This window comes from Canis lupus, chromosome 11 (assembly GCF_011100685.1).
Source record: "Canis lupus familiaris isolate Mischka breed German Shepherd chromosome 11, alternate assembly UU_Cfam_GSD_1.0, whole genome shotgun sequence".
Lineage (NCBI taxonomy): Eukaryota > Metazoa > Chordata > Mammalia > Carnivora > Canidae > Canis > Canis lupus.
Window position 1 is genome coordinate 36,093,767 of NC_049232.1, and position 16,027 is coordinate 36,109,793.

General features: G+C 33.0%; 1 protein-coding gene across 10 annotated transcripts in view; it reads left to right on the forward strand.

The window, feature by feature from the left end:
* CCDC171 (coiled-coil domain containing 171) overlaps window positions 1-16,027 on the forward strand; it is a 322,833-nt gene that overhangs the window by 204,305 nt on the left and 102,501 nt on the right. For all 10 annotated transcript variants that reach the window (XM_038552441.1, XM_038552440.1, XM_038552446.1 and 7 more), the window contains one exon: window positions 13,963-14,108. In XM_038552441.1, the coding sequence (XP_038408369.1) occupies window positions 13,963-14,108 (146 nt within the window). The remainder of the gene's footprint in view (window positions 1-13,962; window positions 14,109-16,027) is intronic.

Consider the following 16,027-nt stretch of genomic DNA (forward strand, 5'->3'; position numbering starts at 1 on the left):
CTTTAAAATTAGTAAACAGTACATTATAACTTAAAGGACTAATCAAAATTTATTTACTATCTGAATGTGTTTTAGTTTTCATTAATCTGAGACTCAGTGGTGGTTTTGTTTCAGAAATAATTTAATTTAACTCTGATCAACTATAATAACCAACTTTAGAATATTACATTTGTAATGGAATGAGCATAAATATAAATATCTCAGACTTTGGAGGTAATTATCTAATTATATGTTTATCTTTCTGACATGATTATGTGGAAATGTTTAATTCATTTTAGAGGTAAATTTACCCCTATGTAGGGCTATGTATACTAAATCATTATTCTATTCCATTTATAGGAAACATTTGATTAACATGCTTGAGTTTTATTTGGAAATTTGTTAACATTTCACTGTTATGTTGTTAACATGAGATTTCAGGAAACACCAGTATTTACTGATCTTGAAAGACTACATTTTATTTTAGTATTTTCACTTTAAGGGTTGTCTAATGAATGACTTTGTTATGCTTTGGTCTTACGGAATGCCTGCCAAGTATTATTTACTATGTTTTAATTAAAAATGTACATAAGGTAGTATTAACTTCTATAAAATTAGAATGCCTGAAACTGTAAAAGGTAAAGTATGTTAGTCAGTTTTGTCTTCTGATAGCCAAAAACCTGGCCAAATTCCAAAATGTATTTAGGGAGGTATTGTAATAAGGATTATTGTTAAGAGTACCAACAAGGAAAATTTCTGTGATAGATGAAACAGGAAACACCTTTAAAGTGGTTTTACCTTATTTCAGGAGTAAAGTCAGAGTATCAAAGCAGACCAGAATCATCAACAGTGCTTGTGTGATGGAAATAGAATTTGTCTCTTTTTCTGATCTGAATCCTGTGACATAGAGCAGACATAGAGTCCTTATGGAATTTAGAAAATCATTTATCTCTAAAGGATATAGATTTAGAGCGTTTATGGCTAAAAGTCTTAAAATGAAACAATTTTAGGTATGGTGTGGGTTTGACAAAATCCCTGGAATCAGATGGATATGTATTATTATGTGACTATCAACTTGAGAAATACAAAGCCCCTTCCTGCCTATTCTGTGAAAGGGAAACAAATCATTGAAATCTAATACTCTTCTTTCCCAAGGAGTTGGATAAATGATAGTGATTAAATATAACTGCATATTTGATATGCATTTGATAAAAGGTTATATAACTGATTAATTTCCTTTCCTTGTTTAGTAGAGCACATTTACAAAATCAATTTCAATTACTATTGTTATGATATCCTGTATATAAATTTAAATTAAGGTTTTGTGATGAAAGTTGATCTTATAAAAATTGTGACAGTTGCATTGTTACCTAGAGTTTATATATAATATGTTGAAAATAATGGAAAAATACTAAGAGTATTTCTGTTGTCATTTTGGTGGCAAAATTTAAACTTTAAAAAATTTCAAAATTTTAAGTGTAAACATTAATATATTTGCATGCATGTTAGTAATGTATATAGTATATCATAGGTGTATTTACAAATATGGTATCATGTTTTATTAATTTAGAACTATATCATGGCCATTTAAAAATGTCAATTAATACAATTTATTCTTAAGAAGGAAAAGAAAAAGAACAAAATTGCTTGAACATATTTTCTCTTCATTATATCTTTTATATGTATCTAATATATTAAAATAAAATATGCATACACTAAATATAAATCAGAGAAGATTTTGGAAGAAAATATTTCTTATAAATTATAGCGGTACATATTAGTTTATTTTTATTTTTATTTTTTTAGTTTATTTTAATTTGTAGTTTGCAACTCTATTTTTCTGTAAGGTAATGATACACTTTTATCATATTTTCATACTGACTAAAATCACTGACTTGTTGTGCTTTTAATAGTTAATTAAAATCCATTTCTCTACTGATGATCTAATATTAAATCAGGCTAGAAACTGATTTTCTGAAGTATCCATTAATGATGTTATAGCTGTATAAGTACTAGAGTTGTCATGATCTCGGGATCGTGAGACTGAGCCCCAGGTAGGGCTCTGCATTTGGTTCAGAGTCTGCTTGAGGTTCTCTCTCTCTTCCTCTTCCTCCCTTCTGTCCTCCCCACTCCCTTGCTCTCATGGGCGCATGCTCTCTCTCTAAAATAGGTAAATAAAATCTTTAAAAAAATCCTAGAATAAATTACTATATGTAGGAATATAAGTGTATCAGTTAGGATATGCTTTGTAATGTTGCAGTAACAGGTGACCCCACAATTTCAGTAGTCCTACAAGAGACTTCTCATGCCTTGTATGTACCCACTATGGACAGCTGTGCTTCTATCTATCTAGATTGCATGGATTTCTCACTTTGAGTGAGACTGATAGAGTATCCCCTAGACATTGCTGTTCTTGTATCTAGTAGGAAGGGATATCATTTTACTTCTGTCCACATTTCTTTTTTTTTTTTTGTCCACATTTCATTGACCAAAGAAATGTGCACACTCCTGAACCTGATAAGATAAGGAATATATAATCTTCTTTGCAGAAGAGACACCACCAGCTACATGGTCAAACCAGATATCAGTGGGACAGAAGAGACAGGAGAGAGTATAATTTTTTCCTCAGAGAGGCAGAACAAATATAATCTACTACAATAACTGATTTTTAAAAACTTTATAAATATAGAAAAGGTGAAGACTCTGTTTTCTAGTTAGCCATTTGACTGAATTTGGCATAACTACATTTTATCACCTGTAGCTCTTTTCCCGTTTACTAAAAGGGTTGAAAAGAGGGAACCATATATATATTTTTTATTTTTATTTTTATTTTTTAAAGGACTTTTATTTTTAAGTAATCTCTACACCCATCATGGGATTTGAACTTAGAATCCCAAGATCAAGAGTCACATGCTCTACTGACTGAGCTAGCCAAGCACCCTGTGGGGAACCATGTATTTAGTTGGCATTTTTCTCTCTTGCTCTAGAGTTTTTATTAGTCTAAAAAGAAAAAGATTATTCAGAGTATTTTACTATTTTAAAAACGTGAATGTTCTAGAGTATATAGACTCTGTTAACCACATTCCATGAAGCATTTTCAAGGCTCCCGAAGCCATATGCTTGACATTTCAAGGAGTCACCACTAGATGGTGATCTCGCTCATTTAGAGGGATAGAATAGTTGTGTGTTTTTCTTCAAGTGAATGGGTTGGTTACAGAGGGATCGAAAATGTAAACTCTTGATAATTTTGTGGGAAGCTCTTTATAACCAAAATGGTACCATTTGTTGAGTAGGTGTATATACGTGTGTATACACACACCCTCACAAGAAAATTCCCTTTGAAACAAAGCCATAAGATAATGTTTTGCTATACTGTTACTTCCCGTGTGTGTGTGTGCGCGCGCGCGCGCGTGTGTGTGTGTGTGTGTTCAACTGTCATTACCCAAATATGCAAGTTTTCCTAGGTCCAGTTTCTCAAGAAATTGCACTGAGCCTTGGGCCCATCTCTCTGCTTTTCCCTAATACTTTGTTTGAAATTGCCAACTGTTGCTGAATCTTTTTTTTTTTTTTTTTTTTTGTTGCTGAATCTTTAACACCATCTTTATTGCTCATCTTCAGTCTCTTTTTCTGTAATTATTAGAAGGAAGAGGGATTAAAAATTACTGTCATGGGTATCACATAATGGGAAAGCTGATACCAATCCATTTAGTTATTTAGAAATAATAACTTAGTGATTATTCCTAGTGGTAACTTTTTTTTAAAACTTTTTTTTTCTTTAAAACAACCCAACATAGCAACTAAGTTGTTTTTCTTTAAAATAACCCAACACAATAACTACCTTGTTATTGGTAAAATGTGAAAAGGACATTTTAAAACTATAGGCCACAAAACAGTGTACTTCTTTTTTTTTTCTTCCAAACAGTGTACTTCTTAGAAAACAATCACTCAGTTTAGCTGCTAAGCAACTTTTTTGTGCTCCTAAAATAATGTGTTCTTTTCATCATATATTTCTGCTGTAACTTGGTTTATGGCTCTCTGTCATAGGATTCAGATAACTTACAGGATTTTGTATCGTTATTAGTAGAAATAGAAAATATGTGACTAGAATGTTTTATTTATATAAAGTAAATATTTAATATTTACTCTGCTTGAGTAATGTAAACATGAATTTGATATAATATTGTAGCATACTAAGGAAGACTGTGTGCTACAAGCTAGTTCTTTATAAAAATTCTTTTAAATCTAGTATATCTAGTATATCACTGAATACTCAAAGATGAAATCTTATTAAACCTTTGTTACATTCCAGCTGAAGATGCAAATGAACTGTTGTAATATAGCCAGAGTGATCTTGTGCATTTATTTTTATTTGGTAGTTATGGTTTGTATCTATGATCTCTGAGACCAAGATTGGAGAATGCTGCTCTAGGTTGGGAATCCCGCAGTGGCTTCCCATAGCTTTCTATGACAATAGTTGGCAAGTACTCAGTCATAGAACAATTCTTTGAACATAGTCTTATACAAAAAGCTCATTGAAAACATTAAAACACAATCTGGTTGAAAGAAGGAAGGGAATTGGGGGTCCATTAATTCAATTGTTGCCCCAACTTATCTTGATGCACCCCTGTGGAATACTGTATAAAAATCATTTGCAAGATTAAAAGTCTAGTTTTCTGACGACACCTGGCCTACACGTACCTGTCTAGTCTTCTCCTGCCATTCTCAATGGCATCCTTCAGCCATGCCTTCCCTCTTGTATTTCTCAGAACATGCTGTTTTATTCTGCTAAGAATGATCTTCATAACATTGAACACTCAGCTTGAATAACAACTGCTTTCTAAGTCTCTTTTCATCTTTCTAGATAGGAAATCATTTCCAAGAAAAGTATATTCTTTGTTTTTATGTATTTATTTAGTTATATCTCACCCTGCCTGGTTTTGAACTCTGGCTCTGTGTAATCTTGGGCAAGTTACTTGAGCTCTGTGCCTCAGTTATCCTTATATGTTAAGTGGGAATAATTGGGTTAATAAGATTAGTACTCTGGAAGTGTCAGCTATTATTATTACTATTATTGACTTTGGTATGAATAGGCATGATTACAAATAGATACAGTAGAGTCACATCCTATGTTGAGATTAGGTTTTAGGATCAGCATATAAGGCAAAAATCCTATACAATTAAATGTGTCTTTTTTTCTTTAGGGAAATCTAATGGAATATTTGAAGTTATTAGTGGAAAAAGGATTAAGCCATTTTGTTTATTTTCATCCCTTCCAGTCTACCCAATTCAATAAACTGCTCCTATTTATTTTTATTCCTTTAAAAAGTCCCTTCAGGAGTGGCCAAATTAGAGGTGACATATTATACATAAATCCAGAATGGCCAGGTTTTCCTCTATGTTGGGATATGTTGCCATTTCTTCAGTTGCTCACCAAACGAGGTTGGTGTACATTCAGGAGCCAAGTGGAATGAAAGTACATTTTCTGTATTGGAAACTCACTCTCACTTTTATCTCCTTATTAGAGTATTTGCAGTATCAGAGACATGTGAAGGCAGCCAGGTGAAACAGCAGGTTTGGTTGTAGTTGCCATTTGCTTTGTCTGTGTCACCTGTTCCACGCTGGCTGTAGACAAATGTTTATGACTTGGAGTGGCATCAGAAGTACTCGATTTGAATTGTTGCTCTCTCTTTCAATTCCTTTCCCTTTCCTCATCTCCTCTCCCTTATGCCTTACAGGGTAAGTGTTAGGGATTCTTTTAAGTCAAATGCATTTCTACTTTCATATCTTTGATTAACAAATAGCGATACTAATGACTAATTCTTCTGTTACTATAATATTATAATACAATCTGTATGGTGTCAGTTCTTTAAGTTCTTTAGATTAAATTAGGCACGTAGATGACTTTCTACACAGTAGCTAAGATCTTTTTACCAGGTCAGTTTGGCTACAAGTGTTGATATTATAGAGCTTGATATATGTTGTGATAGTGTGGAGATCCTGTAATAAATCTTTAAGAAGTTGAGGTTATCCTGGGCAGCCAAATCTCAAGATCTGCAGGGAAAGTTCAGTGCTATTGTTGCTAACACATAAAGGAAAGAGACAGAGAACTCCAGTGCTTTTCAAGGTTGAAGAAAAGTAGTGTCCTAATGAGATCTGGAAATGTATAAAATTCTGTACTTTAATGGTGTGCTATATAATTCATCCTTACTTTACAAATATTTATTTCTTAATTTCATTAGTACATTTAATAAGTGATGATAGTGATCTTGTTTTCACACAGGGGCCTTGAATTGTGCATGCTTTGATTTTTGATGTTGAAAGTGTGCCGTTACATGATACCAAAGCCCTTATTGAAACTTATTTCAGTGTAAATAGAAAGCAGCTATTTAAATACATTGAAATACGTTACCTTACTTGAGAAATAGGTGAAATATTGGTTTTACATTTCCATAGGGATTTACCAGTTAGGATTTTATGGAAATACTGGAGAGATGGTTATTAATATCATTGTAGTGCAAGATAAGGAATAGGATTTAGAGTGCTATGATTTGGGCTCACATTTTGGCATTAACTCATTCAGCAATTACATGACCTTGGGAACATTACTTAACTTCTCTGATTCTTAGTTTTCTGCGTGTAAAGTAGGAATGATAATGTGAACCATCTTGCTGGACTGTGAAGAATCAAATGAATTAATGTAACGATGAGACATTTATATGATGACAATCAAATGGTTCAGTTGTCATTCAAGCTATTTTTCCCATCAGGATTTGGGGAAAATAAGTTATAATTGCAAACATTTATTGAATGACAGGCATTGTTCAAGAACAGGCCTAGCGCCTTCATACAACGGTAGAACGCTCCAGATAGTGCATGTTAGTGAAGGTGTTGTGTTTAGAACTCTCCCTCTCCTGCATGATTATACTTCTGAAATTAAGATAGAAATCAGTGGTACTTAATGAACAACAATTCATCCGATGAATAAACTTTTAAGAAAAAATTTGGACTTTGTTTTATTTACATTTATGTCTAAAAGAACCTAAGTTTATTTTTCTAATTTAAATTTGACCTTCAGATTATCTTAAATTGATTTTTACTCAGCTGATATTTGATATACTTTTATTAATATTATTTCATATATAGCATATTCAAGACAAATAGTCATTTAAATTCTGTAGCACAATGAAAATACTAATGTGAGGGTATTTTAATTATGACATAGGATTACTTAACCTATTATTCAATTATATCACAAAAAGAATTCTTAAAATTGAAAAATTCTTCCAACAATAATTTCTTTTTATTTAAATGTCAGCAACCCAACTATATGAAGCCCTTTATAAATTATTCATATTTTTTTCAAATTCTTCTTAGTAGTTTTAGATAATTCTCAAGTGATTTGTAAAGAGCATTTAATCCTAAATGATATTTCTCTACAACCTAATTCACAGCTTGACTCATTAAATTTTGCCAGGGAATTCAACAACTTTCTGGACCTTCACATAGCTAAGACCTTCACACACATCATGTGTGTGAAGTTTTTGGGACTTGCTAGGGGTAGCTGATAAGGTCCAACAGAAGAACTTATGTTCTTACGGATTCACTCAGGGAACTTAGAGGCCATCTAAGAGCTGATTCTGTTACAGCAGCAGCAGCATGGTGGTTGTCACCAGCAGCCTGTCTCTGTTTCATAAGGCTTGTAGTGCAGCTAAATGCAGCTTATTTTATACTCAGTGAAAATATTACTGCCACATTACTGCTTACATGCCATGTGTCACAGTAAATCTAGCTAACCACTTGTCTGTTCTGTACTTTCTGAGTGTATTTTCCAGTTGAGAGGGCTCTCGTGATTCTATCATCCTCCTTTTTTTGTCATTTGAAATGTGTTTTAACTATTTCTCTCCCAGTTCACCTTATTATTACCTAACACTTTTAGTCTACCAGAGTTTTGTAGTATATATGTAAGGTTTAAGACAAATAGCATTCAATATACTTCGAGCACTTGTGTGAGGTTCTTTTCTGTCCATTAGATTTTACTATTGATCACTTTCAGTTAGTTTACTGGGGAGGATTAACTTTTTGCTTTTATTTTGATGGAATATAAGAGGACATTTACCAAGGAATATATGAGAATGTGGTACTAGTAACCATAAACTATTATACAACAAAATCTTACAGCAGACTTTGAAATTTTAAAGGTGAATTTTCATTGCTTATTTGCTCCATTTTTTGATGATCATTTACCATATGGCCTATTTATAAAAGTAACTTATTTTATATTTGGTTTGTTAATTTCCTTTTATCTTTTTCAAGTGTGATAGAAACAATTATTTTAAAAAATTATATATGTTTACCATAAATGGTGATACAGGGATAATATAGAAACTCATATGTTGCCACATATAGGTGGGGATTTAAAGAAAACTGTAATGACACTACATGGGGAAGTGTAAGTATTGCATTAATTATGCATTTTAAATATATGTAGTCTTTGGTTTATAGGACACTTTAACATCTGTTTTCTTTCTAGATATATGAGTTGTAACTAGAGTGTTATTTATTCAACCCCCAAAGTGGGTGAGGTAGTTTATCTTTGCTGTAGCTTATAAATATGTCACTTACTTTCTATGTAGCATTTTTATTGGAAAATAATAAAAGTGTTCCTAAGGAAGATAACTTAAAATTTCAGAACTTTTAATTCAAACTATTCATCTAAAGTAGAGAATACTAAGAACAGAAATTTATCCGTATATTAATTTTGCCACATACCAGCATCTTTTACTATTGTGTACTTATTGTAAATTGTCTAATTGCTTATCTCACAGACATTCATGCTTTATTGTAAAATACAGTATTCTTTAGTTTCAGCCCTAACTTGTGTGCACTGTTGTAAGCTTGATGGTTGTATCATTTTAACTTTATACTTTCTGTGGCAGCCAGCCTGGTGTGGTCCACCCAGCAGCTACACAGTTCTTGATTTATAGAATTTTCTCTTTGTCACATTATTAGAGTAGGGCTGAAGACAGTGTTGTTTCCTTTTCCAACATTAGTTTTAGTGCCCTGAGATGTTCCCAATTTATCACAATCTAGGACTGTTTATTCAAAAGTTAGCGTCAGACGCAGTAAAGTTTAGAAAAATATGTCATAGATGCTTTTTTCCCCTGACCTAGGAAATGTAACTTCATTCTTTATAACACTTGTGTTGTTGTCTTGCCTTTCATTTTGTATGACTAACTTTTATACCAAATTGAATAAGCCATTAGCTTTTAGTCTGTAAGAATGTGGATCTGTAGATATTTCCCATTAGACAAAAGAAAATCTATAAAAGCGGTATCTCCTGGGGCTTAGTCTTCCTCGCTGGCCTAATGGTCTAAAGCACTGCTACACTGTACCCTTATGAGAAAGAACTATGTGGGATGATTCCCTTAACATCCAGAAATATTAACTGGAGAGTTATGCACATACTTTCAGATAACTTTAGCTTTTGTTCTAGACCACAGTTATTAATCAAATATTCTGATTCAGGGAATTCATGTTATAAATTTTATATTTTGAAACTGCTACTGAACTAAATGACAAACTTTGTATATGTTCTGTAGTTTAAAATTCGAGTTTGCTGAAACAGGAGATAACATATTTAGGTCGCCATGTTGTTTTGATAGATTTTTTTTTTTTAAAGAACTTCTCCTCAAAAAAGATCTCTACTGATGATGTTTGCACAACTCTGTGGATATACTAAAACCCACTGAAGTGTACGTTTTAAAAAGGTGAATATGTGGTAGGTGAATTATATCTCCACAAAGCTGTTATTAAAAAAATTTCCGCTGCTCAAAATATTTCATAGGTGCAAACTAATAGAATTTTAATTTATATTCACAATTTAAAAAGTGCTAGCTTTAATAAACATTTAAAGCTTTATAAATATGAAATCATGTGTGAATTAAAAAATAACTTGTGTTCTTAATGAATAGTAATGCATGTTTATTATGGAAACTTCAGAAACTACAAAGAAGAAAAAAGACATTTGAAAAAGTGTGTAGGTCTTTTAATATTCGCATCTACTATATATTCTATCCCTAAGCTTTCCCTATATTTTACTACTTCCTTGCCAGCTTTCATTAGCAATAAATAGCTTTTCATGACCACCTTAGGAAAACAACCAGATGTAAAAACATCTTCTTATAAGTAGTTTAATGAAACCATTGCCTCCCCACCTCTACCCCCCCGGACTACAAGAGGTGTAAATGGAGGTGAGCAATAATACCGTTATCCAGAGAAATACAATACATATATTGCAGAATAGCTTTGGATATACAGTCAGTTTGGGATTTTGTTGTAAAAATTTGCTTTAAAGCATTTTGGTTTTAAGGTGAAAACTCAATCTTTGGCAGAATTGTGGCATCAGTTCTTATGTAGGCAGAATATTATTCTGTCTTTTTAGAAACTCTTGTTATCATATTTAGCATTAGCTTTCTAACAGCTAAAATTGTTCACAACATAGTTTAAAGATAAATGCAGTATCAGGCTTTGAATTTTTTTTTTTTGTAAATATTAAGACCTGAGTACAAAATGAGGGCTGTACTGTGGATTAAGTGAAATATCTCAAGGCTGTGCTGTTCTGATAACTGAACCTGAAGTGACCTTTCTCAGACACAATTACAGAGCTGTATGTTTTTCCTTTAATTTCATCAGGGGTTTAATTAGTATACAAATAAAACTTCCCTTATCTTCCTTTCTACCTAATTGGCTTGTCTTCGCTTATATATGAAGTATGTGAAAGTGGGCTGTAATTAGGGTGACCGTGTTAACCTTTTTTCCTCAAATGTACTGTTGCCTAAAGGCCTCAAGGCCTAAAAACAGTGCTTTGGATTATTGCTTTGCAATCACTATGGCTGTCCCATAGGTTTTCTCATGAGCAGAAGGGCTTTGGGTGCTGCAGGTTCCCACTGCTTAACAGGATCTTCATTCTTCTCCCCACTAAATGTTTATTGATTATCTCGCTGTTCCAGGCTCAGCCTCCAACAACTTAATATCAGGTGACAGTCAGGAGAGTTCTCCAAGTAATTAGAGTTGAGCATTGGGGGAACAATTAGGAGCAGAGTTATTAAACTTGATTTATCCTATTCTCTCCTGAACAGTTTCTTGGATATCAGAACATCACACTTCCACAATCTACCCTGGTTGAGAAATTAGTGGCTAACCTGCTGCTTATCATTGTTGCCTTGCTGCCTAGAGGCACACCCTTTTGGTTTCAGTCATTCGGTTGGAAATATTAGAGTCCATAAAGTTTATCATGGGTTTTAATTAGATAAACCTGAACAGGAGAAAAGAAAAGCTGAACTTAAAGTTTTAAATAAATATATAATATATGCTATATATTATATATGGATAGGTACATATGTATATACGTTATATATACACACATATAAATATGTTTTTCTTTCTTTGAAGCTCGTGAGGTATTGAGGTTTTTAAAGATTTCTACTTTTGTCATCAAAAACATAAAGGGTGAATATTAGGGAAAAGATATAATATTGACCCATTTTTTATGTCTTGGTGTTTTATGTATATCTTTGGGACCCACTGATGTAGATTGATTCCATTGTAATGTACTCAGCTCTTTAAAACAGAAATCCTGTGTCTGTAAGTTCTGTAACCATGATTACTGTCTCTTCATTTTCACATTAAGGAAGTATGACCTATACCACTTTGTTTACACCATTTTTTTGTTCATTTTCTGCAATTTCAGTCTTACAGAGAGCTACACCCAGCTATTCTGAAGTAAGGCAAGCTTTAGGAGATGTTGGTGGGTCCCTGCCATTGCCCCTGAGACATGAAAATGAAAGCCAGGAGAAAACAAGAGGTGGATATATAGTGAAAATTCGAATTCTATTAGCTATATGGTCTTTGAAAGGATGTACATGGGATTGCTGAGAAGTCAGGTGTGGTTTTATGATGATGCCAGAGTCATGGGTTTCTCTGACTGGACCAGTGAGCTTCACCCAGGACAAGGCTGGAGAAAAAACTGCGTACCTCACACAAATAGCCACCACTAGTCGTGAGCGTTAGTGAGCAAGAGAATTTCAATGGATGACACGAATCCATTATTTCTGTTGGAAAAAGAATTCGAACTTTATGCATACCTGGTAGTGAATCATTAGTTTTCTATTCATATCTGAAAAATAGCATTTTTTATTAACTGAAAGATGTCAGAAATCCTGGCTTTAAAAGGACTCAAATGGATTTTACTTTTTTAAATCAAGAAACCTCAGGATACTTCAATGCCTTTAAATATCTTAACAGTGGCACAAAATACCTAGGTTTGCATGGCCTTTAAAAATCTGTTCTTCATTGTATTTCTAAAGTTGGTTTGAATCAGTGACTATTCTATGGTGGAATATTCTTGATGATTTGTTAATACTAAAGATTAAAATATTATACCTAATAAGTAATCACAGTTTGCTTATTTTTAATCTTTTAAACTGTGGTTGTCTGGAAGCAGCTTGACTGAAAAGCGAAAATACTGCATTTAAAAACTTTTAACAGGGACGCCTGGATGGCTCAGCGGTTTAGCACCTGCCTTTGGCCCAGGGCGTGAGATCGAATCCCACGTCGGGCTCCCTGCATGGAGCCTGCTTCTCCCTCTGCCTGTGTATCTGCCTCTCTCTCTCTCTGTGTCTCTCATGAATAAATAAATAAAATCTTAAAAAAAACTTTTAACATTTTAAAATACCTGATTTGACTGATGATTGCTTTCAATGTACTAGCATTTAGAGAGTGAGTTACTTGTTTTAGCTCCATGCAGGCATCTTGCGTTTTCTGTACTACCTATTGTGAATGCATTAAGAGAATACTGCAGAAAGAATTTTAAACATGAAATTATAGCATCTTTAAACATGAAAATTTAAATATGAAATTATATTACAGCATTATGTATTGGACATTTGAAGCATAGTTGTAGATATTAATGTGTGGCTAAACTCTGAGAAAGAAGGAAAAAATATGTGTGTGTGAACCAATTGCTCACTGTATAACAAATTTAGTTGAGAAACCAACAAGCTCATATTCTAGAAATTTCATAGGCGAGAGAACAAACAGATTTTTAGTGCTAAGGGATCCTGTGATCCCTGTGTTATTTTAAATGAAGTCTAGAAAATACTCCTTTAAAATGTGAGGTCTGATTCTAAAGCCCTAAAGTTCCAAAATAGAGTTTTGTACTCGCGTCTTAAAATTTTTGTGCTAAGGGACTGTCTCAGATGAAAGCAAACAGCAAACTATCAATCAACAGATTTTATACTTCTGGGAGTAGAAAAATATTTATGGAACATAAATAATTCTGAATGCAAGTATTATCTGTAACTTCCCCTGTTAGATGAAAGGTGTTAATTACATTTATGTTGCTGTCTTTGTATTTAAGGGAAATGGGTGAGTTTTGCTAGGGAGCCCAGTTTGTTCACTGAGATTCTATAGCAGTCTGCTTTGGATCTTTTTATAAATAAAGTAGTGGTACTTTTCAGTCTTGGGTTCCTCATTCTCTTGTAGGTGTCCTAATGCGCCCTCTCCTCACTCACACACCCACTTTGGGCATATGCTGCTTTTTGTTTTGGATAGATTTGAAATTTCATGTGCTTTCTCCCCTGAAAATCTTTACTTCTTCATCATTAAAAGATAAGGTAGCTTGAGGTTTTTGTAATCAGATGTGGGTTTTTTTGTAAGAATAAAGTATATTTGCCTTCCAGTATTTTAAAAAATAAAATACACTTGTATTTTGTAGCTAAACATTTTTCAAAATCTTCTCAGAGCTATCATTTCTAATTAGTTAAGTATGTAAAATTTTTGCAGAAAATTTGTTAAACCTTGATGTGTAATGACCCAAGCGTGCTTCCCAGTCGGTCTGTATCCTTCTTTGTCTAATAGCCTATGGCATAAATTGAAGTTAATTATCAGGGCTGACAAGTAACTCTGTTTTCTGTCTGCTTGCAGAGTCTCTCCGAGGCAAAGATGGAGCTGAGAAGAAAAGATCAATCTCTGCGTCAGCTCAATAGACATCTCACCCAGCTGGAGCAGGACAAGCGTCGGCTGGAAGAGAACATCCATGATGCAGAGAGTGCCCTCCGCATGGCAGCCAAGTGAGCACTTGGACCTTGGGGAGATCACTTAAAACAGACAAAAGATCAATTCTTACTTTCATGCTCCGGGTTTTAGCCCTGGATAATACAGTGTTAGAAAACAAAAGTACAGCTGTCTCTCTTTGAAATTCTCTGATATATCTTCAAAAAAGAAAACTCTTAACTCAACATGCTAAATGTATATTTTATTGGGAAACCTCGGAAAAGTATTAAGTTTCTCTAGAACCTCGAATTATGTGTATTTTGGGCTCTGTTGTAGTGTTACATGTTTGAAACCATGATTACATTAACATTAAATGGAATACTCTTTAAAAGTTTTTCATAGTTCCTTCCAGCACATGTGCCTCCTTCCCTTCTGCCCCATTGCCCCCCAAATTTTGCTCTGCATATAGTACACTAATATTGTAAGTAATCTTTCCACAAAAAAATGCTAGCATATAATCAGCATCTTTTTAAGTGTAATACATATTGATCATGGAAAATTCATTTAATTTTTCAGCTTCATATTCTAATATGTTCAATAGAAAAAATATAGTTTTCAGAGTGGGCAGCTATGTAAATATGATGAGGGTGTTTTTCCTTTTACCAAGTAATCAAATTGACATATACTGTGAAGTTCAAATTGAACAGTTCTCATGGGTATTTTTATTTGTTCCTCACATCAAATTTCATGGAATACTTTAAGACAGTCCTTTGTACAACAGCATGGCTTAAAGAAAATCTATTTATGGATTAAAGAAGCATCTAATTTTAATAAACTCTTGGTGTTTTCTGAATTTGGAATTATAGATTCCTATAATTGCAAATTTATATATATAAATATATATATAGCAATTATATAAATATATATGTATATAAACATATATAGATAGACTATAAATTAAAATATTTTTTGAGACAAACTCTTGTTAAACATCAAATACTGTGAACAATGAATGTAGTCTATAAACTAAATCACAGAACAGGGGATCTTCCATCTAGGATATCTACAATTTTGCCACTGGACTTGGGAAATTGCTCACACATAATGGAGAAATGAGTTTACACTAGGCAAAAATATTGGCAGGTTTGAATACCTACTAGTAGTTTTCTGGAAAATCGTGAACTCCGTAATGTTGTACCACCATGTTAGATATATCTGATTGTCATTTTTGAAAAATATGAATTTGGCTCAATCAGCTTTTTGTTGTCATTGTTCAGTCTTTTTCCTTATGGCAAATGGAAAGCTTAGTGTAGGTTATTTCTAGTGCATCTTTGCAGCTCTGAAAATTCTGAGATTAATGGAAACAAGATTATAAAGTCTTCAGATTCATATTGTATCTTCAAAACAATTGCTACTAATTCAGGAATCTTTCATGTCTATGATCTGTGACCATGGGCACATATCCTTATAACATGAAATTAAGTTAATTTGAAATTTGGGGAGCTAATACATTATTTACAATTTTCCATCTATAATTCACCATTAAGTTTTTGTCTTTAGTATTTTCATCAGACTTTTAACTTAGTTTTATTTTTATCGAAGTATAGTTGGCACATAGTATTATATTAGCTTCACGTATATAACTTAGTGATTCAACGTTTGTATACACTAAGAAATGATCACCAGGATAAAACTAGCTACCATCTGTCTCCATTCAAAATTGTTTCAATGTTAACTATATTCTCTTTGCTGTACATCCAAACTTATTTCATTATTAAGGCCAAATTCAGTCTACAAGACAGACAGAAGAAACTAGTAACTTTGCCTGTTTCTAGTCAAGGTCATGGAGGATTTTCGTGCAATTATACACAAAGAGCCTATGTAGAAAGAAAAATATTATTTTGCATAGTATGGCCATTCAAAATATATCTCCACCATTAAGATTTTTAAAATCTCTTTCATTAGAAACCAAAAGAAAAAAGTTCAGGTTTTCTAG